The following is a 24548-nucleotide window of genomic DNA, read 5'->3' as shown; positions in this document are numbered from 1 at the left end:
AAATGAAGGCTTTGATGAGTATGAAAATGCTGTGATTCATATCCTATGGCCTATAAGTTGCAGTGGAGAAGTAAGTAGGTGAATTTTATTTATAAAGCGCTTTTCACTGATACAATCACAAAGTGCTTTACAGGGACATAAAAAACATAGAAAATATAATACATAACAAAAACACAATTCAAATTACATAATAATACACCAAACGCCTGTCCAAACAGGTATGTCTTTATTTGATTTTTAAAAGAATCCACAGAAACGGCACACCGTATAGGTGAAAGCACAGCATTCCATAGTTTAGGTGCTACAGACTCAAAAGCTTAACCACGGGTGATAAAGCAAGTGCGTGGGCTAGACAGTTAATCCAACCCATTAGACCTTAAGAAAGTGTGCTGACCAATATGTGGCTCAGCCACATATGACCTTGCAAAGCTTGTATGTAAGAGTGAGATTTTCAAACAGAATCCATTCAATACATGCAACAGGGAGCCAGTAAAGAGTTAAGAACAGAGGTAATGTGAGATCGTCTATTTGACCTAGTGAGCGGTCTTGCGTCAGCATTATGGATTAACTGAAGACGATCAAGAGCAGACATACGAAGTGAGGAGAAAAGTGCGTTACAGTAGTCAATGTGAGACGAGGTGAAGGCATGTAAATAATAATAAGCATCTCAAGTTTAGTTGGTAAAACTACAGATCTTAGTTTATATTTTTTAAAGCAGCACCAAAGATTCTTTTGAACCTTAAAATAATGTTTCCAAATAATGTTTTTTTCAAGCCCCCATAGCTGAAGAATAAAATCCATTTTATGTCTGTAGTACAATCCCAAAGATACTTGCATGGTCGCACCAATAACACGAAAGCTGATTGGCTGCAATAAAAGTCTGTAGTTGTAATACAGCGAAATTATATTTGGACTAGCTAGAGAAAGAACTACAAGACGACAGAATACATAAAAATAAAAATTAAGACCTGTTACACAATACTTCAGTTAATTTAAGACTTTTTCAGGCCTAAAAAGTTTGATTTTGAAATTTTAGACTCTGTAAGACCCCGCGGAACCCCTGGTACAAGCATGTCACTCTAAGCACATTATTTCTGGTGGCTAAGATATTACTTTTTTTTTCTGGCGTTCCATCTGATTTCCAAGTCTGCACCACGTTGAGAGCGTACACTGAGCACTGAGTGTCTTCTAGGTCTTTCCATTACAGGGAGCAATATGTTATAGATTTGTGGCAGCAGTAACAGCACTGGTGTGTTTGGAATAAATAGCAATATAAGCCTCCATGGGAATAAACAGAGGAAGAACTGTGGGGAGGTTAACATGAGCAGCGATTATTGGATCAAGCCTGGAATGTTTTGGTTAAAATTATAATTTTGTCATGCAATTAAATACACTTCATTGCACACATTTTAAGAATGTAACCATTGGGCGGTAAAATAAATCCAGAAGTCTCATTCATTTCCCATCAAAACAGACTCGGATGGAATAAAATCTGAATGCCCGGGTATGAAATGGACACTTGAGAGGACAAAAGCCACACAGACAAATTAAAGAGCAGAATCTATAGAAACTCGCCACAGTGTTTGACAGGTGATCTTTAGGATGTGCAGCGCAGAAATTACGTCTTTGGGCTAAAGACGTCAGCAAAATAAAGAGGATGATGCAGATGACTACTTCAAGAACGGTGTGGCTCTGGCTGTATCAGGGAACCAGCAGAGAGGACACTGGCTTTAGTGGAGCCTTCTGGTAGCTGATGGGTCAGGTACACACCAAAAGTGACCTAAAAATGTACCAAATTAGAGGCAAAGTGATTTTTCTTTTCATGCACATGCACATGATGCATGGATTCTGCTGGGATTTTTGTTGTTTTTTGTTGTACTATCAATGTAAATAAGGTGCAAGAGTGCATTAAAAAAAAAAAAAAAAAAAAAAAAAAATAGAACTTGTCCATCAAAAGAAAAGTGCCAGGGGGAAGGATTGCATGATGGAAGAGGTTGTTTAATGTTGTATAAAGTCTTTCAAATGTAATCAAAGCATTTACAACTAGTGAAGTAGTTGCAGCTATTAAATGCAGTAAAATATGTTATTTATCTGGTATAGACATTGTGTCAATCCTTGTGTTAATTTAGTTAATAAGTTACGTCAGTTAATTTGAAAATAATGACTGTGTTTGTTTATTAATTGGTCCCTGGCCTCGTGTCAATTTTGCCAATGTGGCCCCTGGGCAAAGCAAGTTGAGTATCCCTGATCTACATGAACAAGCAGTAATTGTTTTTGACTGACCTTCCCATTGCGGTAGGCCGCCAGAGACATTAGCGGCTCTTTTGTTTTGGTCCCAGTCTCCTGGTCTACTCCAATCATCTGGCACCTTCCACATTGACCTGCAAACTTTGGGTAAATCACAAAGGGAGGACATTCATTTCTGAGAAATCCGCTTTTAATGCATTTGAAGATTTCATCACATATCTCTAAGTGTCAGCTCACCACGAATGGAGTGTTGCCAATAATCAAGTGTGGCCAATTATCCTCCTCAAACGGTTCTACTCCAGCGATGACTAAATTGGCTCGGAAGCGGCTAATGATATTCTGTGTGTCAAGGAGCTGATCGCCCTCCGAATCGTCCTGCCTGAGAAAGGGGATGTGGAAATTGCAGGTTATTTTTTTGCAGCGCTACGTAAATGATCCACTGTGATGTAAATGTAAAGGCGTCGACACATCCTGATGTTTTTCACTAGAGCATTGTGTATTTTGAATAACACCACATGCGTTCTAACCTGCTGCTCATTAGTTTCTGAATGAGCTCCACACTGGCACGGTTGATCATGAGATACTGAGCTTCATTTACCAGGGAGAGGGACGTTGAGGTGGCGGCTAGAAGGGAAAGATATTATATATTACCCCAGTGATTTGTTCAATTTGAGGAAAACATTCAGATCTCTGGTTTGTGCAGCCGGCATCCTCGCAGAGACTGAAAACTGAAGTTCTGCTGTAATACAGAGGGTGACAAATGTGTGACTTGAGTAAATTTGTCAACATTAATCAAATTGTGCACTGACAATTCAACAAACGTGAATTAAGGGTGGGCGATAAAATCTATCACTGAGTAGGTAATTTCATACAGCAATATCAATCTCAATTTTTAAGCCAACGAGTCCTTGAAATGCTCCAAAAATGTAAATTAGAACATCTACAATTCAATAACAACCAGGCAGACTCCATCTGCGGAGAAAGATTGTGTGATATGATCAAAAGCTCCAGAACAGCTAATTAATGGACCTCGTGATAAGATTGTTTTGTAAAATGGCAACATATATCATGATATAGTAATTATTCTAGAAATTTAATTAAGAATCTGTTAATAGATAAAATAGCGAGATGAGAATGGACTCACCCAGTGAATGAAAGACCTGAACAACGAAGATAATTCATCATATTTATGCAAACAACCTGTGAATCCAATAATGCTATAAAGCTGCGCGGCTCATTGATGCAAAAGCTGACAAATATAGTTATAGATATTAAAGGAGAACTCCGGGCAATTTTTACGTTAATCTTGATCGCTATAAATATATGAGTACAGTCGATAGCAAAAAAAACGAACAGAATCGGTCCTAGCAAACTGGAGTTGCTACAGCTAATGCCCATAGCTCCCAGTTAGCTAAAACGGCTAAAATGACCATATCAGTGACTATGTAACTACAAGGAAACAGGATAAATTATGTCTGTGGCTTGCACAGTAACAGCGTGACTGAAAGCTAGCTGTAGCTCGCACTGCTAGCCTTCTATAACGCTATTACTATACAAGGCACAGACATAATTTGGCCCGTTTCCATGTAGTTACATGGTCACTGATATGGCCATAACCACTACAGTGCTCAATGACCTATTTTTGAGGGGAAATAAACTACAATTTTTCACCGCAAAGGCATGACCTGTCCTCTGGAGGACATCCACCAGACCAGCGGGTGCTCGTTGGATTGTTGTCGGCCGCGGCAGGCGAGGAAGGCAGGGAGGAAGCTGAAGCGTGGAGGCCGGTCGGGCCTGCTAGCCCGGCTAAGGAAACTACCAAACAGATCGCCACTGCCAAGACTCCTACTCACCAACGCCAGATCGATGTCACACACAATAGATGAGCTACAAATACACACGGAACTGCTGTGTGATCATTATTGCAGAAGCCTGGCTGAACACACTCTCGGACAGGAGCTAGCAGCTAGCAGGGCGAGCTAGCGGCAGGAAGTCGGAGTTGAAAATGCATCTTGTTGTCACGTAAGAGCCCTGTTCATTTTAATTGCATTTTGTGTCTGTTAAGAGGCACAAAGGCACTCTTTATCTTATACCTTCAAAACTGCCGTTGTAGCTAACTGGGAGCTATGGGCATTAGCTGCAGTAACTCCAGTTTGCTAGGACCGATTCTGTTGGTCGAGTATCGACTGTACTCACATATTTATAGCATTTATATCAAGATTAACGTAAAAATTGCCCGGAGTTCTCCTTTAAAGAGGAACTTTACTGATTTTACACATAAGAGTCAGTTTTCTGTACTACTCACACTGGGAAAATAGTTGCATAATGTCTTCTGTGGCTCTGGAGGGAGCTTTCTAAACATCTTGATGATGTCATCAGGGTTACCTCAGTTTAGGTTTGGAGTCAAATACAAACAAATATTTAACAGAAAGCCTTCATTGCAAATGATGAAAGACATGGGCATTTACCAGTCATGTAGCGTCAAATAAAAACAAATTATCAGTAGCATTATGAGAAAGGTAGGATCCATTATTTTGGAGCTCAACTCTATCCAGAAACTAAAAGTCAGGATATTTAAAAAAAAAAAAGAAAGAAAAAAAAAAGAAAACTGGTCGAAATCTGTGCAGCACAAGCTGAGATATCCTAAACTGAAGCCCTAACTTTCCATAATGCAACTCAATACTATCTCTTTGTTAGATCCTCCCTGGCTGGTAAATACCCATGTCTTTCAAATTCCTCATTGCCAAATTGCAACACATTTGTCTCAAAGCCCAAGCTTAGACACCCGACATCAGTAATATTCCCAAACTTGACAGAGCTCTTTTACAGGCTGAGCACTACTAACCAGAACACAAAAACTGCACAAGATGTATAAAACTGATGAAGTACCAATAGCTACCAACCTAGGTATATCAAAAATCTCGTTTTACAAATTGTCTGATGGTTCTAATCAGTGCCTTCAAGTACCCCTTCATAGACATCACCCGTCATATGTTCCAAATGTTTTCATCTGAATAATAAATAGAATATATATTATTATATTGCCCAAACTCAGTCTGAATGTCACATTTTCAGAATCAGGTTTATTGCCAAAGTAATTACACTTACAAGGAATTTGCCTTGATGGTTTGTGTATACATTGTTTTACGTAGTAAATTGAATGCTTTTAAACAGTAAGTATAGTAACAGAAAAATATGAAATTCCTAAATTCCAAGTGACTAGCATAAGAAATGCAAGGTCACAGCCACAACCAGGTAGTATTAGCAGGATATGGGACCACGGATTGCTCATGCACAGTATTACAGATAAATTAGAGCCAAGCAGAACAGGTAAAATACTTGTTTCGGTTCCTCCACTAGGCCTCTTCTTCATGTCTCGGGTGAAATCAGGACTTTGTCTTATCAGGCGGCATGGCTGTCCAAGGAAGTTTGAAAGCCACGATGCAGCCTCATCCCCACAGTCGACAGTCTCCACCCTGGGGGAAGGAGGAGGATTATGTTTTGGAGGGCCCCGAGGGAAATCTACAGAGTTTGATGCTGCTTTTGTGCAACATCTAATCCAAGAATCAGTGGATGAATAGCTTTTTCTTTACTTGTGACTTGTCATGCGGGTATCTGAGGAGATTAATATCATCTCGTGCTTGATTGTTTGTTTTTTCCATTAAAAGTGGTAAATAACTGGAATTTCATTTGAAAATGAGAGCAGGAAAAGAATCACTCATGTCAGCGAGAGAATGCACTGACTGACATGAGTGAAAAATATGGAAAAAATGATATGTGTCACAGTATTTCCTGCAGCTGCTGCTTTCAGATGTTTTTACATTGCCATCTCACCTGTCACCACAAACTTTACTCTGACACACCCGATAGCTCGTGTGCATTTGAGTGTTGTTTTCCAGGGGAACCGAAATGCTATCTATCCCTGCAGGGCAGTGGGAACAAAATATATAAATCCTCTGACAAAGACAATTCATAGCAGAACATCCGACTGATTGAAATTTCTTTCGGTTAAGTTAAGCACTGTGATTATTTTTAGTGAGCCGCTGACGGACTGTCTGACCTGATGCCTGCAGGAGCAATTTGTTTGAGGGCAGGTGGACTTGTGGGTGAATGAGACATAAACGCGGCTCTCTCTTCTGACTCAGACACACGCCGTTTCCATTCACCACCATCCAGCTTCTGTCATACAGTAAACCCAGTGGTCCCACCGGCCAGTCGTTGACCTGCATAAAGAACAGCAGAGAGTCAATTCAAAGCAGAGACAGAGAAAGAAATCGGACAGACAGGGCCAGAAAAGAAATATGAAAGAAAATAAATGGTTGGGTTATCCTCAAACCTCATAGGCTCCACATGATTTGATGGGATATATGTAGATGTTGGTTAGAGTATAAGCTTCCTCATGGCTGTTTGAGTCTCTGTGTCCAAATCCCCTCAGTAATGCTTCTGTAGGGCTCTCCTTCTCATCTACTTTACATATTTCTCCATTAGGGATTTTGATTGGATATTCATTTACGTCCTGGGATGCTGCTGTGGCTGTTTTTAGCTTCTCTATTCTCACTTGGTCCACTGTGACTGGTTTCTCTACAAAGCACTCAACAACAAAGTTCAGGAACTTTTGACAGTCTTCAAATGTCGACATGTAGCCAAAGGACACGCGTACAGATCCGGTCGGCTGGCCATCCACCAGGTCGATGCCGTCTCCGCAGACGTGGCCAGCCTTGGAGAGTAAAAGAGAATGTTTTATTCCACCTACACATTCCCTTAACAGAATGACTTTTTTTTTCTATTCTTTGATCTCTCACCTGCAGGTTTCTCCTCATCTGCTGATTGGTGATCCCGAGGAAGGACTGACAGGCCCCGGTGTTGCAGAAGCAACCTGTGCGCAAATGGATATTGTACAAACTGGCCATTCTGTCCACCTGAGGGCAACGGAGGAATTTGCTATTCACCAGCGCTGCCTACTCATACACATGCAGTAATAAAACTGTAAACCGAAAAAGAAATAAAATAAATATTATATAATTTGATAAAATTATTGAATGCACCTGAGAATACCCAATTATCTGTCCATAACAATCCTTGAGATTGAAGTTTAGGATTGCGCCCTGTGTGATTGGACTCTCAAACTGGCCTTCGGAGTATATCTGAGCAGCTGGTAGCCCGTTGCCATGGCAAAGACTTGACAGCAGCATGTAAGTGTAGCGTGCCAAGCCAAACGTGTGCTGCTGAATGTTGTGCATGCCCCCTGAAGTCAAAAAGGGATGAAGATAGGGATTCAGTTGATGTTAGCAGATCATATGTATAGAACTGCATATATATTATGATTCTGTTATTAAATTAGTGCTGTTTTTTCATGAAACAACATGCTCTGTAATAGCACCTGTGATCCTGTAAAGAGCGTCAAAACCATGATTTACAGCAATGATGTCCAAAAAAGACACAGTCCCATCTTCAAATCTTTACCAGGGAGAAAGAAAACATTGATTTTAGAATAAGGATGCAGCAGATATGGAACAACTGTGAGCTTTTTAGTGAAGATCAAGGATGTGGCAGGCTTGCATAGTACTTTACCTGTCAGAAATGTTTGCTGCCTGCACATAATAATCTTCTCCAGAAAGGTAAGCTGCTGCTGTGCCTCCTCCAAAATAAGTCTTTTTTAGCATGCCTGCTGCGTCGTTACGGACAAGAAGGGCCCCCAGACCTGTGGGGAAGCCAAACATCTTATAGAATGAGATGGGAATGAAATCAGCAGGGCACTCCTGTAGGTTTAGAGGGGAACAGCTGACATGAGAGGCTGCATCAAGCAGCACAAACCAGTGGCCTTGGTGGTCACATGCTGGGTAAAGGTGTCTCGCCTGGATGCCATTCACATGGCTAAGGGGATACTTCCTCCCAGAGAAGTTGCTCTGTGCTGGGTAGCAGAACAGGTGCGGCGTCTGGCAAATAACATCTTCACCTTGAGCCCCATCCTTTGCTTTGTTTTCCACTTCCCGTGGGGAGACAGGCAAGGCAACTACCCCCAGGCCAGAAGTCAGTCCTCTCATGCCAACTACAGAGGTATGGCTGTCAGTGAGGTAGCAGAAATGACTCCCCGCTTTGCTCTCAGTCTGTGGCCTCCAGGGAAAGCTCTCAGCCACTAATTTGAGTGCGGATGTACAACCAGCAGTGAAAATCACAGAGTACTCCTCAGGGGTGGTGTTAAAATGCTGCAATACCCTGTAAGAAAATGTTCTGTTTTTTACTCATTTGAACCAGCGGAGTACTATTCAATGGAGTCATAGGGGCCTATTATAAATGCTTCTTTGGGCATGAATAGACTTTACCTGTATCTGACCCTCTCCACTGTGTCATGTGTCAATCTGCTGCTGGGGTTATGGCTGTGTGGGTTTCCTATTGGGGGCATATAACAATACTTAAATGTTTTGAGTTGTATGACTAAATAAATAATAAATGAACACTTCATGTTTTTATGCGAATTCTCTCACCGTACACGTTTCTTGAAAGGTCCTGGAAGTAGTCCCTGACCAGAGACTCTGGGTACAGAGTAGTTGCTGCATGATCCAGATATGTTGTTCCTGTTTACAATCAAAAAGAGCAGCCATGTAAGAGGTAAGCGAGCGACGCCTATGGCTGTCACTACTGCTCATGACTGAACAACAACCATTACTGTACCTTTAATCCGTGTGAACTCCCGCTTAATCACTTCTGGGAAGTTCTCCTCATGATAACCGTAGTGATTCCACACTTGCTTAAAAGTGTCAAAATTGCAAAGGTTTCGGAAATCCATCGACCGCTTACCGCTGGAGAAAGCTAGAGCGGGGTAGCCTACTGTAGTTAACGTTACAGGCGTTTCAACACACACACACACACACACACACACACACACACACACACACACACACACACACACACACACACACACACACACACACACACACACACACACACACAAAACTACTTTTTAACTCATTGACATGTTTCAGGGTCTAAAGTCCGGTTGATCTGATGTCCTACTCCGTTTGTAGTCCTCGTCCATACACCGGCTCGAGACTGTTTACAGGTAGAACGGTTACGTAGGGTTAGGTAGGTTAGGAGAATTTAAGTCATTAACTCCAAAAAGTTTGAGTTTTTGTCGAGGTGGACACTGCTGGTAAGAAACCACAACGAGCATAGCTCAATAGTCGAAACCCGGTTTACAACCAACTGCTTTTATTTACATATCTACAATCATGTGACTATAGCCAGTTTTTGATATCTCCTCCCCCTAAACTTTTAGCAAGTTTTAACTTCATCATTTTTCTCTCAGCAGGAACATTATCTTATGTTAAATGGAATGCAGACAACTATGAGGAAGGGCAAGAAAATTATTTAATATTTGTAAGACTAATTTGGGATTATTTTACATTATTTTAGTGTACATTAAAGGAGACATGTCATGCTCATTTTCAGGCTAGTACTTGTATTTTGTGTTTCTACTAGAACATGTTTACATGCTTTAGCTAATGTTAAAAAATAAACATTATTTTTGTCATACCGTCTATATACTGTAAATGGACGGCTCCTGGTGGCGTGGCTGTTGCCATCTTGGCAATGCCCGACATGTTACAGTTGAATTGGGAAATCAGAATTTCCGAGTTCCCAGTCGGAAAAATATCAAGTGGAATGCCCCCTGAAGTCTAATTAATATCCCCAATCGGAAAGTCGGGAACACGTCGTGAACCCTGGCGTGACAATCCAACATGGCTGCTCTGAGCATCAACAGTGAAAGCTGTATTGTTTATGAGCACTTTCTACACTGTGTGTATGATACACACTATAGTCTATTGTCCATCTTCTATTTGTGGACATGTTGCTACAACGGGTAAATTGCTAAAAATGGCTGACCTAGCTAGAGTACCCCCATGCTGTTAAATATAATGGTTTTCCGACTTGTTACTGTTATTTGACACACACTGCACATGAAGGAGTAAATTGGTTAACAGCGGGTGGCATTCAAAATCTTTAAAATATGGATTAGTTCATATTATTCCATTGTAATGATTACCTAATGTCAGGCCACTAGACCTGTGTTATTAAAGATAATGATACAAGAACCATGTCTAGGCTATATTTTATTTATCCTTTAAGCTGCATTCACACGGTGTCTGCCGTCGAATGGTACGGCAAAAACGCATGTCTTTCCGTTCATTTTGAATAGAGGTAGTGTGTTCAGGCTGCGGCGGGGGGTGCCACAGGGGGGAGCTAGAAAAAAAAAACGTAGCAGACTGCGGCAAAAGTTGAGACCGAGTCAACTTTTTGAGAAACGCAACCCAACGTCACGCTGCGGTGGCCAATCATGTAACCTGCAATCAGACTTGTCAGTCGGTTTTGAGGCAGTGTGAGAGTCCCGTACATCTATTGCTGCCACAAGAAAGTTTTAAAACACTGTGAGGGTAAAAAAAAAAAAAAACACAAGCATTGTCGCTTGTCTATTTTCTTTCTCTCTTTCTCTGTGAAATGAAGCTGCCTTTAGGTGCTGTCGGAAACGTCAAGCTCTATAAACGATCTGATGGAAAACAGTAATTGTAAAATATAAATTTGATTGTGCTACATTGGGGGGTTAAAGGAACACGCCGACTTATTGGGAATTTAGCTTATTCACACCGTAACCCCCAGAGTAAGACAAGTTGATACATACCCTTCTCATCTCCGTGCGTGCTGTAACGCTGTCTGACGGCTCCAGCATTAGCTTAGCCTAGCACAGATCCTGCAGGTAACTGGTTCCAACTAGCCTACTGCTCCCAATTGTGACAAAAGTGACAAAATAACGCCAACATGTTCCTATTTACATGTTGTGATTTGTAGAGTCACAGCGTATACAAAAAACAGCGTAAAATGAGACACAGCCATCTTCTAACAGTAAACAAACCGGGAACTATATTCTCAGACAGGCTTGCTGCGAGCATATCACTCCGCCCAAGTACTATATTCTTCCGCCTGAGAATATAGTTCCCGGTTTGTTTACAGTTAGAAGACGGCTGTGTCTCATGTTACGTTGTTTTTTGTACACGCTGTGACTATAAATTACAACATGTAAATAGGAACATGTTGCCGTTATTTTGTCACTTATTCGGAGCAGTAGGATTACTGGAACCATTCACCTGCATGTTCTGTGCTGGCCTGATGCCGCTGGAGCCGTCAGACAGCATTACAGCACGCACGGAGATGAGAAGGGTATGTATGGACTTGTCTAACTCTGGGGGTTACGGTGAATAAGCTAAATTCCCAATAAGTCGGCGTGTTCCTTTAAATAACCCAACAGGACGTCACACAAATGAGCCATTTAAGTGCCGGATCCCCTTTTGGCTATGTGAACGCAGCCTCAAACGTGCGGTATACTCGCCCGCATCCGACCTGTCGCACGCAAATGTGACGTCAGGGGGGCGCCATAACTATTTATACTCGCGCCGCGCGTGGTCGCGACACTAGTTGCAGTCTTCTCCTGTACAGAGGTGTCGCTAATGAGCAAAGGCTACCGACTTTGCTATTTCTACAGACTAGAAGAAGAAGAAAAAGGTAAACAACGGCAGAACTGGCAGCAGCATTGACATCAATGTTTCGATTTGATTCGATGACCTACTTTGTTGGATCAAGCCTTTCATTCACCATGAAAGAACTAATCTTAGTTTACCAGAGAGACTTGCAGTCACTCTGAGAGTCCTGGCATCCGGTTGTCTTCGAACTCATCCATGCTTCCTGTTTCCGCTTTGTCGCACGACCCTGAAAAAAATACAGTGGTCGCGCACTTTAAATCCTGGCGCGCCAGCAAGATCTACGTCATTTTGACATCACATTGGCCCCTGCTAGGTCGGCTGCGGCGACTGTAAAAAGGCCTTTAGCCATTCTTTAAGTATAGGTAAAGTTGGTGCAGCTATGGCCCCCTTTCCTTTTATTTTCAGGCTATTATTGATTTAAAATCTACCCTGCTTTCAGTAACTGTAACTGATTACACCAACAAGTCTCAGTAATAGTTTAACAGTAATCCCATTACACATAATCCCTGACTCCTTAATCTCATTGACACACAAGGTACATGAAGGAGAGGAAATTAGTCCCAAGTGATTGGCATGAAATGCCGGATCATCTCATGGTGTCTGAAAGGACAGAAATAACTGTCAAATACTTTTTCAGATGCCATGCCCTTGGCAATTTTGATAGCTTAATTGTGGTTCTGATTCTGTTTGCAGTTTGGAAACCAAGTACAAGTTTTATTATACTTTTCTGAAATTGTATTCACTTTTCCCTGACCCCTGATCCTAACCTAGCTAACGAGCTAGCCTGAAAAAGTTTCAAAAAGTGAATAATGGCAAACTAGCTTTTAAATAATTATCTTCATCTTTGTGTTTTCATGAGGACCTTCAATCATTTTATCACAGAAATAAAACTTGGAAGTTGCATTGAAATCCCATTGAGAAGTGAGTGTAATGTGGCCTGCTTAGATGTCTGATAGACGGCCATGAGGCTCACATCAGCCATCATTGTCCCTGTGCAACGCAGTGAGTAGTAATTAAATATGCCACTTATGCTTCACTGATTCATTTCCTTCACAATTTCGAAGCTCAGCTGAATACATTTTTTCTGTGCAGAAGGGCTGTATTGTATCCAGTATGGCCTCATTACAAGGGCAGAAGGGCTTGTTGTGGGGGAGGGCAGAGGCAGTGAGGAGGGACAAGCACCCCATGAAGACATTGTGCTTAACATTACTAAATAGCTCAAACGCCACATTGTCCTTCCCAGCCCTCAATTAGTTGGGGTCCTTGTACAAAGCACTGATTTGATACCGGGAGATTTATTTTTAGAGAAAATCCAGCCCTGTGCAGGCAGGAAGCTGTCTGAAAATCTAATGAAGAACACAGCAGTCATGCAGAGTTGTTAGTCCCAGAGAAAACAGAACAAAGCTTCTCTTCAATGTCTGTATGTGTGTTCTTGATGACTGCAAAAAGGCTAGACCTCTCCGATTTTTTGTTGTGCTGGCTGTAACTGTAGCCTGCTCTAACTGTGCAGGACAGTGTCCAGCCAAAGAGCCTCTCTGCCCTGCCCTCAGGCCTCGTCAGCTTGTGGATCTCCGTGCGGAGGAACGCCTCTTTGGTGGCTGTGACAGGGAGAATTAGGCAAGAGATGCGGGTTCACTTGCCCTGCGTAGGGGCTTATCTTGGGCTAAGCTGAGGGACTAATAGCAAATCCAGCCTCCGCTCCAGACGGTCTGAGGGCACAGGGAACCATCTGTCCACTCTGTGGATAACTGACAACAAAGGGGGCAAACATTGAACACGGACTACAAACTAAAAGGCCATTCATTTAGGAGATACCACAAATACAGAAGAGGAGCAAGTATTTTGTATATAAGGTCAGTACTTTAAATTAATCATTCTTGTTGCATTACAGGCCTCTCACTGAGCCACAACGGCAAAGATCAGACTCCTTCAAGCTCAGATTCTACTGGTAACAATGTTGCACACTAATGTCAGGGTTTAGCCAGACACACAGTTGAAGTTTTTAATGCAACCGTGCTTTTTGGTTCTGTAGGGAACTAAAGAATGCATGCCTTCATTTTAATTCAGCACTCATGACTCCCATTAGTTAAATTGTGCTCGTTGTTTTTCTGTACTCTGCTGTGTTGTAAATATATTTTGTTGCGCTATTAACTTCAGAGCTAGTTTGGTCTATAATGAACTATCACATTAAACCAGACATAAATCTCTTATACTGTAGTGTAACCTTTGTGTTGAGGGAGGAATGCCACACTGCATGGCCCCTTGCTTATAGTCTGATATGTGATGGTTATAAATAGAATGTTACTTTAGATGTTTAAGTAAGTGATTAGTCACCGGTTAGCAGAAATTAATTTCATTATGATAAAGATAAATAATGTAACACATTGTATAAAATCGATATAAAATATAACATGTATAGAACATTGTTTCAATTATTGTCTATTTAGGGGCTATTGTATGTAATGATCTTGTGAATACAATAGTCTTTGCATTACAATTTTCAGAATGTTAAAGATTGCTTTGTTTTAGTCTGAAATTTGGAATACAATTTCTAATGAAACCCCAAGTAATCCACTTAGAAATCGTTCTCTATTTCCCCTAAGGATTAATGCCCTGTTTTTTTATTGTCTGAAGCACACTTCTGCCTGTCGCTGCTCTGGGAGTTGGGTTTCTGTAGATTATCTGTTTTATCATGTATAGTATGCGTGTGCTGTGCGCCAGTGTTTTGTTCGGAAGTCTTGAGTGGGCGCTGACGTGCTAGAGGTGACAGAAATGGGTCAAAAGGGTCTTAGCATTAACTAAACAAATCCCGGCCTATAGGATTAGACAGAGATGTTGCTGTTTATTTGATGTATTCACTATAACTTTATAATGATACACAGAGAGGAGAATAGCTGTCAGTCTTGTTAGCAGTAAGACACCCACCATTTATTCATGATGTCGTTAGGAGTAAGTCCATTAGCTAAGTCTGGAATTATCAACACTGGAATGGGCTAGAACAATATATCATTGTAAACGTGTCTTTGCTCCTCGAAAACTGTTTTACTTACTTGTTATTTACTGATATTGCCACATTTCATCAGATAATATCTGCCAACTGTGTTATCCTCAGAGTTAGCAAGTCCAACCCATACTCATTTTGGTCTTTTTTTAGATGTGGAATGGCGGCAGAGAGTTCCGTATTTCTTGGTTTCAGCAGGGGTCTGTGGGAGGATAAATAGTTTGATATTTTAGGAAATACGCTTATTTGCTTTGTTGCAGGGAGTGAGATGAAAATATCAATACCATTCTGTCTGTTAAATATGAAGTTACAGCCTGTTAGCTTAGCTTAGCTTAGCATAAATAATGGAAACTCTGTAAATGTAAAAATTATAACTCACTATTTTACGGGGGATGCGCCAGACTATATATCTTGGCTGGAAACTGTAACTTCCTGGAGTCTCCACTGTTTGCTTGGCAGCTGGTCAGAGCCATGAAATAGTCTGGCACATAACCCACCGTAAACACCGTTTCTTTGTTTATATGGATTAAACCAATACGTTTTAATCAGTGAGCTTTAGGGGTGCTGCTAGACGGATTTTGTTACCTTTAGACAGAGACAGTCCAGCCGTTCCCTCCTGTTTCTGTCTATGCTAAGCTAACCAGCTGCTGGTTACGGCTCCATAATAACCATACAGACTTGAGAATGGTATCAATCTTGTCATCTAACTCTCCACCAGAAAGCAAATAAGCATTTTTCCCAACGTGTCAAACTGTTGCTTTAAAAATGTCACTGTGCATATTGTTAAAACCCTGGATTAGGATTGAATTAAAAACTGGTGACACCTCATGCTCACTCACCAATAACGTGCCGCCATCTTCCCTCCCCTTTATTACCAAGATCTCAGAAAGTAGATCTACCATTTGCATTAAGCCAACAGGTTTCAGAAATGTGAAAAGTAATCACAATTTTCTAACAGTTTCACATGTGACTGCCTAATCAGTCCATGCAAGCAGTCCCTTGCTAAATTACCTTTTTCTCATTTAGGTTATTTTGTTTATAAGTTACAAATTCCTCCTCTGAGTCAATGTTCTGTGTACATTGCCTCTCGAACAAAGAGCTTTACCAAGCCCAGTGTTAGAAATAAATGATAAAAGCATTTCTCAGAACCATGATGGCCAAATAAACAATGTGGCCTTAGTCCTCCTTAGACTTGAAGTCTTCTATCTGTCTGTTATGGTGCAATATACTGCCCTTCCGTCAAAGCATCGAGACATTCTTTATTTGTTCTGCAAATACAACGAATTGGATACGCGGCCACAACAGAGCACAACACACACACACACACACACACACACACACACACACACACAGTCTCCATGGTCAGGCACTTGATCCTCAGGCCTTCACAGCACAAGTGTCTTCCTTTGTATCTTATCTCATCCGAGGGACTCACACAACTTTTATCCAGCCGGAACTAAAGACACAGTCCCATGTGAAGAATGCACCTACTGATAGGCTTATCTTCCCCCGCTCACAACTACACGGTCAGAAGACAAACAACGATGATTAATAACTCTTCAGAGAGCATCAGTCACATGATAATTTCAAAAGCAACATAAAAAAGGACTGTTCCAACTTGGAGCATCTTATGGTCACATAGCATTTTCAAATAGAGAACTTTTTTATCTGCTGCAGACTGATGTACCCATGATGCTTACACACAGTTCATGAAAGCTTTCATTTTTGCTGTGTCTTGTTCCCTGTTTCCCAGGAAAATCATGTTGAGCACAGGAAATGATTAATTTCACATTTCCTGCAGCTGCAGCAGTTTGACTGTAATAAATAGAAGAAGAACAGGGTAGTGAGCAATAGCATTAACACAATTACTTAAGAAGGCTGGAAATGTATTGAAACGTAAAGTTCATCAGTACAATACTCCTCAGACAGTGTGACTTTGTAATAACATTATAATCTTGTAGATCACCTCTTTATCTTAACAGATACTCTGCTAAAGCACCTGAAATACTAGAGCTCTCGTTATGAACGGGAACTGTCTTGAACCATTTCTCTCTTTTTTTGCAGACGATTTACATTAAAGCTTGGAAAACACAGAGAATGTCTGACAAGGAAGAAATGGCTTCAGATGGGAGTCTGAATGTTACACTGACGTTAAGGCTGCTGATGCATGGAAAGGTAATAGACAGATGCGTAAATAGTTCAAATAATTGTGTATTTTTGTAGTAATATCCTAATGGTCTGGTGATAGCACGTTGTTGATTAAATGATTACATCCTGCTGTAAATGTGAAAAGCTGTTAGAGAACATCTTGTGTGTTGCCACTTGCTTGTTAAGGGTTGTTATATTTTCATTCACAGGAAGTTGGCAGCATAATCGGGAAGGTATATATATATAAATATATTTTCTTTTTTACAATTGTTCATCCTGCTTTCTTACCGATTGTCTTTTTTTCCTCCTTATATAAAACTAATCAAGTTTACTGTTTTATATTTTCCTACTTGATTCCAGAAAGGAGAAACCGTAAAGAAGATGAGGGAGGAGGTGAGCATTCACTTTGACATCTGTAATTTGAAAACTTATATGATTGAATGAGTTCTGGCAGATAAATTACAAAAAATTGAGGCTGGAATAATTGTGGATTTGTGTTTCCAGAGTGGTGCTCGTATCAACATATCAGAAGGATCATCTCCAGAGAGAATAATTACCATCACAGGACCCACAGAGGGCATCTTCAGAGCTTTCTCCATGATCGCAGAGAAGTTTGAGGAGGTACAGCAAAACAAATGTGCAAATTCTAGTTTAATATGAGAATTTACTAAAGATCCTTCAAAGATTTTGTCTGAAGTCTGAAGGACACTGAATGCACCTTTCCCTTAGTCTTGCAAAAAAGAGACTTGTCAAATAAAGCTGACGTTCTTTCGGTCGGTGCTGAACATATTTTTGAATCCTCCCTCAGGATATTACTGCAGCAATGACAAACAGCAACGTGACAAGCAAGCCCCCTGTGACACTACGCCTGGTTTTCCCAGGAAGCCAGTGTGGCTCCCTGATTGGCAAAGGAGGCTCAAAAATCAAAGAGATCAGAGAGGTAGGAGTCCTTTCCTCTTTTTAAACGTCCCATGGCATGATAATTTCACTTTATGAGGTTTTTTAACATTAATGTGAGTTCCCCCAGCCTACCTATGGTCCCCCAGTGGCTAGAAATGGTGATAGGTGTAAACAAGCAACCTGTAGCAACCTGGCTCTAGTGGCTGTAATTCTGCACCAAGGCTTAATTTCGGGAAAGAGACTTCAGATACAGTATTAGGGGATCACTAAGGCCTATATAAAAGCATCCAAAAAGCAGCATGTCATGGGACCTTTAATTTTCTATCAGGAAGTTGTGTTTTTGCACCCAAACAGAGACAGAAAACCAACTCCCTGCTGCTCTCCAGTCAAACTTTTCCTCTTTTTCTTTGCCTTAAAATGTGTGTAATTTTTTGGTTGCTGCTCTTGAAAATCCCACTGATTAGGCCTGTAAAGATCGGCAGAGAGTGAATACTCATTCTGAATGGACAATATTTGTGTACACCTCTTAAAAATATTGGAACACACATTGCTATTTGGCTTGCAGCTGCTCCCTGCATGTCAATATGGGTTCGGGGTAATTTGCGGGTGCTTGAAACAGCATTTCAATTTGGGTGCTGCTGTGCTCTTTTCAGCAATAAATAGCCTTTGTTTTCTTCTGTTGTCTGGTGATGTTAAGACCACAGGCGCTCAGGTTCAGGTGGCAGGAGACATGCTGCCGGACTCTACAGAGAGGGCTGTCACAATCTCCGGCACTCCACAGGCCATCACTCAGTGTGTAAGACACATCTGCTCTGTCATGCTGGAGGTAAGCACTGTCAGACAGCAGATGATCTTCACGTTCAACAACTCTATTTAGGCGTCAAGTATGTCACATTTGTTTAGGAGGTGGTAAAAGGTATTCAGTAGCACATTGGGGATATTTTCAGACCCTCCTGCAAGGCTAAATCTTTGTGTTCAGGTTGTAGTGGTTGGTCATTCTCATGAGATGTGCAACAATAATGACACTATTTGCTTGGATGTTATTACTTTAATGATTTTTTTTTTGTCTGACATACCCCCAAGATATCAGAGTACCCCGTAATTTGGAATTACTGATAATAATAATTACTGAAAAAAAAATTATGTATATAAGATTGAAACTAGTTAAATGGATTCCTGTAAGTAAAAGAAATGAGTTTAGATTTATGTTCAGTATCCACTTGACTGCTTTTTATTGTCAAAAAAGCATATCAATCCTCCATTATCAGGTCTATTCACAGGTATCATAGGTTTCTTGGGTCCAAGGTCCAAGCTCTCATGTGTCCCAACTTTCTCAACCGATGAAAGGGGTGTAAAAAGATTCAGCAGGCGATATAAAAAGGGATATAAAATGCATCAGTGCCAGTAAGAGCTCTTTTCTCAGTTGTAGCAGTGTATCAATTCTGCTTTTTGGTTTGCATGACTGTGTCTCTAGTCTCCACCAAAAGGAGCGACTATTCCCTACCGTCCCAAGGCCATGACTTCTGGAGCCCATGCAGTATTAGCACCACAACACTCTGCGCATGTAAGTAGCAATATGGGAGTTATTTAGCTGTGATTTTAGCAGCTTTGTTAAAAGCATGGTAATTGAATTGCTTCCTAATTGTGTTGGAGCTCGGAGTCACGCTGATCATTAAGCACATTTCACCACTTGAGGGACACGTCTATGTAATTATACAGCAATAAGCTCTTCATATTGTAATGCTGTAAGCAGTAAGATGAGCTAATGATCACATTAGAAAGTTTTCGGCCACGCTGTAATGTGTTGGCGATATAAATAATAAATAACTAAGTCCTTCACATTAATAATTCCCCTGCAGTGTGAAAGATGTCGTGACTAAAGCTCATGTTTGCATGTGCTGGCCAGTTGCTGTCCTGAATCTGGCACAATCTGCTCTGACCTATCAGACATCTGTTTATGTTATTTGATTTCTGGCCATGGTCAAAGAGGGGGCAAAACAGCAGATGACATTTAGATGAAATTCCATCAAATCCATACACATTAGAGCTATTGAAAAGAGGAAGAGAATTGATTTTTAGAAATACACTCACTGCACTGAGTTTACTCTTTATGCTCTGTGACAAATTCACATTTCAAGTGACATGTTCAAACATGTCTGCACCTCTCACTCCTACAACCACATCTCTTCTCTTATTCTTTTCAGGCGTTTGCAATTCCAGGGCAGTATGCTTTTGCGCATCAAGATGTAAGTATGCTCATTTGAGTGACTGACACCCGCCCTAATGACCTACTCCTGCCCACTCCCTCCAAAGCCACCACTATACGCCCTCTGTGTACCCTACTCTGCAAAGATGAAACTTCAATAACCCTGATCTGTTGACATTATTAACACTAACACATTGTAGCAGCATGCATTGATTGAAATGAAAGTTAAGATATTTAGAATTCATGATCAGTGAAAACTTTGTAGCCAGAGATGTGACTGTATTTTCAGATGACTGTCATGAGAAGCAAGCATGCTTTCTGAAGGAAATGAATCTCTTCACACTGACACTATCTGTGATGTTTTGTGAACTTCAGATTGGTTCTGTATTGTAGTTGTCAACTCCTCTGAAATAATCCAGTTTGATTGGTTAGCTCTAACTTCCTTCCTACCCTGCAGTTGACCAAGCTTCACCAGCTGGCTATGCAGCATATCCCCCTCCCTTCCCTTGGGCAGAGCAACCCTACCTTCCCTGGTACGTACCCACGGCTCCCCGGGGAAGTCCATCTATCCCTCTGTTTTCACTCCTCTTCGAATCACATCATCAACACCCCTGTCACTTCAGAGAGGATCAAGGATGTCTCCATTCTCTCAGAGTTTACAGATACTCTCACAGGTTTTTTTTTATAAAGGTGGCTTTACAGAGATGTGCATATAACAAAAATTACCGCATCTATTTGTACCAGAACTTAAGAAAATATTAATATTAATATTACTACATACATATTAATACAAAATAGAATAGAATAGTGAAGTTGTAAGGTTAAGCCACCAAACTAGTTTATTATCAACCATCTTGCAAGTTAGTCACTGAAATATTTATAACCCAAGATTATGAGACAGATGGAAGCAGACAGAGTGAAAAACAAAAGTAAAACAGCGTTCTCTGAGAGGGAAATGTGAAAAATGTCAGAAATATTTACAGTATAGTAAATATATAACATTTCTCATTATTTCTCATACCCTCCCAAAATTTCAGCTCCATCTGTCCAATTTCCTTCTCCAAAACATCTCTCAACCCCATCCTTCACCTTTGCAACATTTCTCCTCCAAATCTAACATTGTCTTGGGCCAACCATCCCTGACCTCAGCCACCCCACGTAATCATACTCTGCCACAACTAACTGAGGACAAAACATTACAACATTTTGATTATATAAGCAGGACCGGTGTGATAGAGCTAATGAAAATGTAGCTCATCTTATTGTAGCAATGTAAAATAGGTGCATAGTATGTGTACTGAATACAGTACGTGTCTGTTTAGATTCAAGATTTTCTTGCCATATGCCATTTTCATGTTCCTAATTTAGCAGTGTACCAGTAATAAAGTAGACAAAGTAGGTTAACTTGTCATGCAATGAGAGTGGAAGCCATTAGTGCCATACTGTTGTTCGCATTCCTTGTCCTACTTTGCAGGATTGGATGCATCTGCCCCCACAAGTTCACAGGAGCTGGCAATACCTAACGATGTAAGTGCCACATTGTTTTTGTTCTCCCAGCACTAAATGTGATGAGGAATGAAGAATCTATGAACACAAAATTCCTTTCCTTCTTAGCCGCAGAAAGGGATTTATGCTTTTGTCTTTTTTAAACATTAATTATTGCATAAATACACCACAATCATCATAAGTATTAGCTTGTTGTGGCTTGAATATTTTGGAAAAAAAGTAAAGATATGAGTGGACCAACAATAGAAGACAGCAGTCTACTGGCTTGGCTACTTTAGATTATTTTCATCCATAATCAGAATCATAAATCATCTCATGTAATCATAAATTATATAGGTTTTATATTTTTATGGAATAACCAACAAGTCCTCCAAACCATAGCCTACTATAATATGACCCACAGGAGGAGGTTTCATAAATTAGTGTCTCGGAATTACACAACCTAACCTTTTGAAATGTGTTTATTCACTTTCTTGTAGAGAGTTAGATGAGAAGACAGATAGCACTCTCATATCTTTATGGTAAATAGGAAGCTACCACCAGCAGCCAGTTAGCTTTGCATAATAGAAAAGGGGAAACAGCTAGCATGGCTCTGTCACTAACATGTTATATCTGATATGTTTGTTCAATCTGTACAAAAACCTTAGTATAAAAATGGCAGGTTGTGGATCCAGGGGGGTTATGTGTATTTCTTGGGCAGTAGCAAAAATAACTATTTGAGCGTGAGACTCAAATAGTTATTTTTACACTTTGGTTTTTGTATGGATTAAACAAGCAAAATGTAACTTGTTATTGAGCTTTAGAGGTGCTAGTTGGAGGCCAGACAAAGTCAGGCTAGCTGTTTCTCCCTGTTTACTGTCGGCTGCTAGTGGTAGATTCATTATTTACTGCAAAAATGGTATCACTGTCTTCTCATCTAACTCTTGGCAACAAAGCAAATATATAGTATCTTTTAACTAGTCAGTGTTCCAGTGACAACATTCACAGTACCGGCAACTAACATTTCATGTGATCTTACAATTATGCTACAGTATGGTGTGCTATTAATATAGGTAACAAAAACACAGCTGGGAATGTGTTTTTTTTTATTGTGTAGAATACTACTAGGAGTCTGTGCTGCTGTCACCATGTCAGCTGCTTCCTCATGCTGTTTTGATATCTAATTCCTGGAAAGCATGTTAACATAACCGGTTTTGCCATTTGCATGTTTCCACTCTCCCCCTTTCTAGTTTATTGGCTGCATAATTGGAAGACAAGGCAGCAAGATCAATGAGATTCGCCAGGTCTCTGGAGCTCACATCAAAATTGCCAGTGCCACTGATGGCTCAGCTATGCGCCAAGTCACGATCACAGGCTCGCCCGCCAGCATCAGCATCGCCCAGTACCTCATCAACGCCAGGTAAGATATTACGCAGGGCGCACACGTCCAGCAGGGCATCACATTGCGGCCTCATGATAAGACAGCCAAGCTATCGAATGAGGGCAGAGATATTGTGCTCAGAGTGAGGCTGGATTTGTTCCATCTCACTGCTCCGTTCTCTTGACTGCATTCAAATCCTGATTGTCTCTGCTTTTTAACACATTCCTTCTTTGATACTTATGTTTTCTCCTCTTTCTCTCACCTCCTTTCTCCCTTGTCTCACCCATTCCTCCCCTTTTCATTTTTTCCTCTGTCTCCTCTTAACCCTTCACCATCTCAACTCCCTCTTCCAAACATCACTACCTGCAGCTTAGAGATGGCTAAATACACCATGCAGGCCGCTTCCTCTGCGAACCCAATTGACCTCAACATGAGCTTCTCTCAGTCCGCTCCCACTGCCTCCACTGCTGCTACCTCTATGGCCGTCCTGGCGGCCACCACTTCTTCCCCCGCCATTAACGTCCACTCTCCCTCAACCTTGCAAACCATCCAAAACCAACATTACGCCGTCCCCATTTCCAGCCTGCTTGGCATGAAAACTCTGCCCCTCCTGGCTGTCCACCCAGCAGCTGCTTCCAGCCTAGCTCAGGGTTTTTGCCCTTATACCACAAAAATGACAACCAGCATCAAAAAATCTGAGCGGCAGAAGTTTGGTCCTTATTGACGTCTGCTTTTTAAGTCTAGTCAGTGTAATGGACTGGTAAGACATTATTAAATGATGAGAAATGATTTGAGATTGAGCATACATGTATAGGCGTTACACACCAGTGTGTGTACGTTTTGCCAGTGTAGCACTTGTTTTCCATAAATCAGGAGAATATTAGAAACAGATGGAAAGGATGGTAGTATCAAAACATGTCCACATTAATTACAACAGGCAGCTGAGGTGCATATTAACTCAGTATTACATTGCGGACATGCACAACAATGAATGTTGGTAACTCAGGCTTGTACTAGTATCCTAGAAAAAGCTATTTTTCAAATGGATTCATGTTACAGAGCTTTATATGATGAAGACTTAATCCAGGAGAGGTATTTTCCATGATGCAAATATTGACTTAGTTTTCTATCTGTGTAACTAGTTTACAATCATTTTTTGTTAGATCATTCTAACTAGTATTTTATTACGTTGTGCTTTGTTGGCAGCAGGCTGTTAAAATGTTTGTCTTGTAAAGTAGAAGTCAGTGTGTTAAGTATTTCCATTTATTTTTTTACCAAGGATTGTCAACCTAACCTTTCCTTCACTGTAGGCTCTCATCAGTTCTAACAGGCTTGGGTGTTCTGTAGTAGCGTTGCGCTGTTGCAGTTCTGATGGGATTATCCTAAAGCCACATTGGATTCTAGTGGATTTCACTCTACCCGTAATCCTGTAGAGCGGGACTGGCCTAACTAACTCATTTATTGTTTCTGTAAGCTAGCTTGTTCCTTGTTTATTTCCCAACATAAATGACTGGAATGCTCCAACTTTCAGCATCTGAAATGGACGCTGAGCCGTTATTGTAATACATGTTTTATTCATGTGTTTCTGGTGTGGGTCTTCCCACAAACAATGCAGATTTGAAATATTTGTTGATGTAATGACTTTTA

General features: G+C 40.8%; 2 protein-coding genes across 5 annotated transcripts; one reads left to right on the top strand and one right to left on the bottom strand.

The window, feature by feature from the left end:
• Positions 1–209: 209 nt before the first annotated feature.
• On the bottom strand, positions 210–9134 carry mocos (molybdenum cofactor sulfurase). Of its 2 annotated transcripts, XM_028602660.1 has the most exons (13): positions 8062–8194; positions 7819–7948; positions 7628–7704; positions 7293–7492; positions 7050–7166; positions 6584–6964; positions 6308–6470; positions 6082–6169; positions 5587–5723; positions 2775–2871; positions 2485–2626; positions 2284–2388; positions 210–1780 (listed from the first exon to the last, which is right to left on the bottom strand). In XM_028602660.1, exons 1-13 carry the CDS (start codon positions 8111–8113, stop codon positions 1676–1678), a joined length of 1794 nt encoding a protein of 597 aa, XP_028458461.1. In that variant the 5' UTR covers positions 8114–8194; the 3' UTR covers positions 210–1675. The 2 variants fall into 2 exon arrangements, with proteins under 2 accessions (XP_028458461.1, XP_028458460.1); XM_028602659.1 differs by lacking the exons at positions 210–1780; positions 2284–2388; positions 2485–2626; positions 2775–2871 and adding exons at positions 8571–8637; positions 8733–8822; positions 8920–9134 and having other exon boundaries at positions 5311–5723; positions 7819–8463.
• zgc:110045 (poly(rC)-binding protein 3) lies at positions 8746–24548 on the top strand. 3 transcript variants are annotated; one of them, XM_028602662.1, is made up of 13 exons: positions 8746–8856; positions 16846–16956; positions 17139–17162; positions 17290–17322; positions 17434–17550; positions 17738–17869; positions 18527–18655; positions 19304–19393; positions 20034–20075; positions 20493–20568; positions 21510–21562; positions 22771–22940; positions 23271–24548. In XM_028602662.1, exons 2-13 carry the CDS (start codon positions 16879–16881, stop codon positions 23623–23625), a joined length of 1299 nt encoding a protein of 432 aa, XP_028458463.1. In that variant the 5' UTR covers positions 8746–8856; positions 16846–16878; the 3' UTR covers positions 23626–24548. The 3 variants fall into 3 exon arrangements, with proteins under 3 accessions (XP_028458463.1, XP_028458464.1, XP_028458462.1); XM_028602663.1 differs by lacking the exon at positions 8746–8856 and adding an exon at positions 13158–13633 and having other exon boundaries at positions 24212–24548; XM_028602661.1 differs by lacking the exon at positions 8746–8856 and adding an exon at positions 13158–13633.

The sequence above is a fragment of the Perca flavescens genome, chromosome 17 (assembly GCF_004354835.1).
Source record: "Perca flavescens isolate YP-PL-M2 chromosome 17, PFLA_1.0, whole genome shotgun sequence".
NCBI classification, from domain to species: Eukaryota; Metazoa; Chordata; class Actinopteri; order Perciformes; family Percidae; genus Perca; species Perca flavescens.
The sequence above is the reverse complement of the archived record's forward strand: the minus strand, read 5'-3'. Positions and strand labels throughout refer to the sequence as shown.

Coding starts and splice junctions, on each gene's coding strand:
- mocos (XM_028602659.1), bottom strand. CDS start 9,034: ATGGATTTCCGAAACCTTTGCAATTTTGACACTTTTAAGCAAGTGTGG. Junction 6,170..6,307: donor ATTGCTCCTGCAGGCATCAG/GTCAGACAGTCC, acceptor ACTGCCCTGCAG/GGATAGATAGCATTTCGGTT. Junction 5,724..6,081: donor AGTAAAGTTTGTGGTGACAG/GTGAGATGGCAA, acceptor TCCTTCCCCCAG/GGTGGAGACTGTCGACTGTG.
- zgc:110045 (XM_028602662.1), top strand. CDS start 16,879: ATGTCTGACAAGGAAGAAATGGCTTCAGATGGGAGTCTGAATGTTACA. Junction 17,551..17,737: donor TCGCAGAGAAGTTTGAGGAG/GTACAGCAAAAC, acceptor ATCCTCCCTCAG/GATATTACTGCAGCAATGAC. Junction 19,394..20,033: donor CACCACAACACTCTGCGCAT/GTAAGTAGCAAT, acceptor TATTCTTTTCAG/GCGTTTGCAATTCCAGGGCA.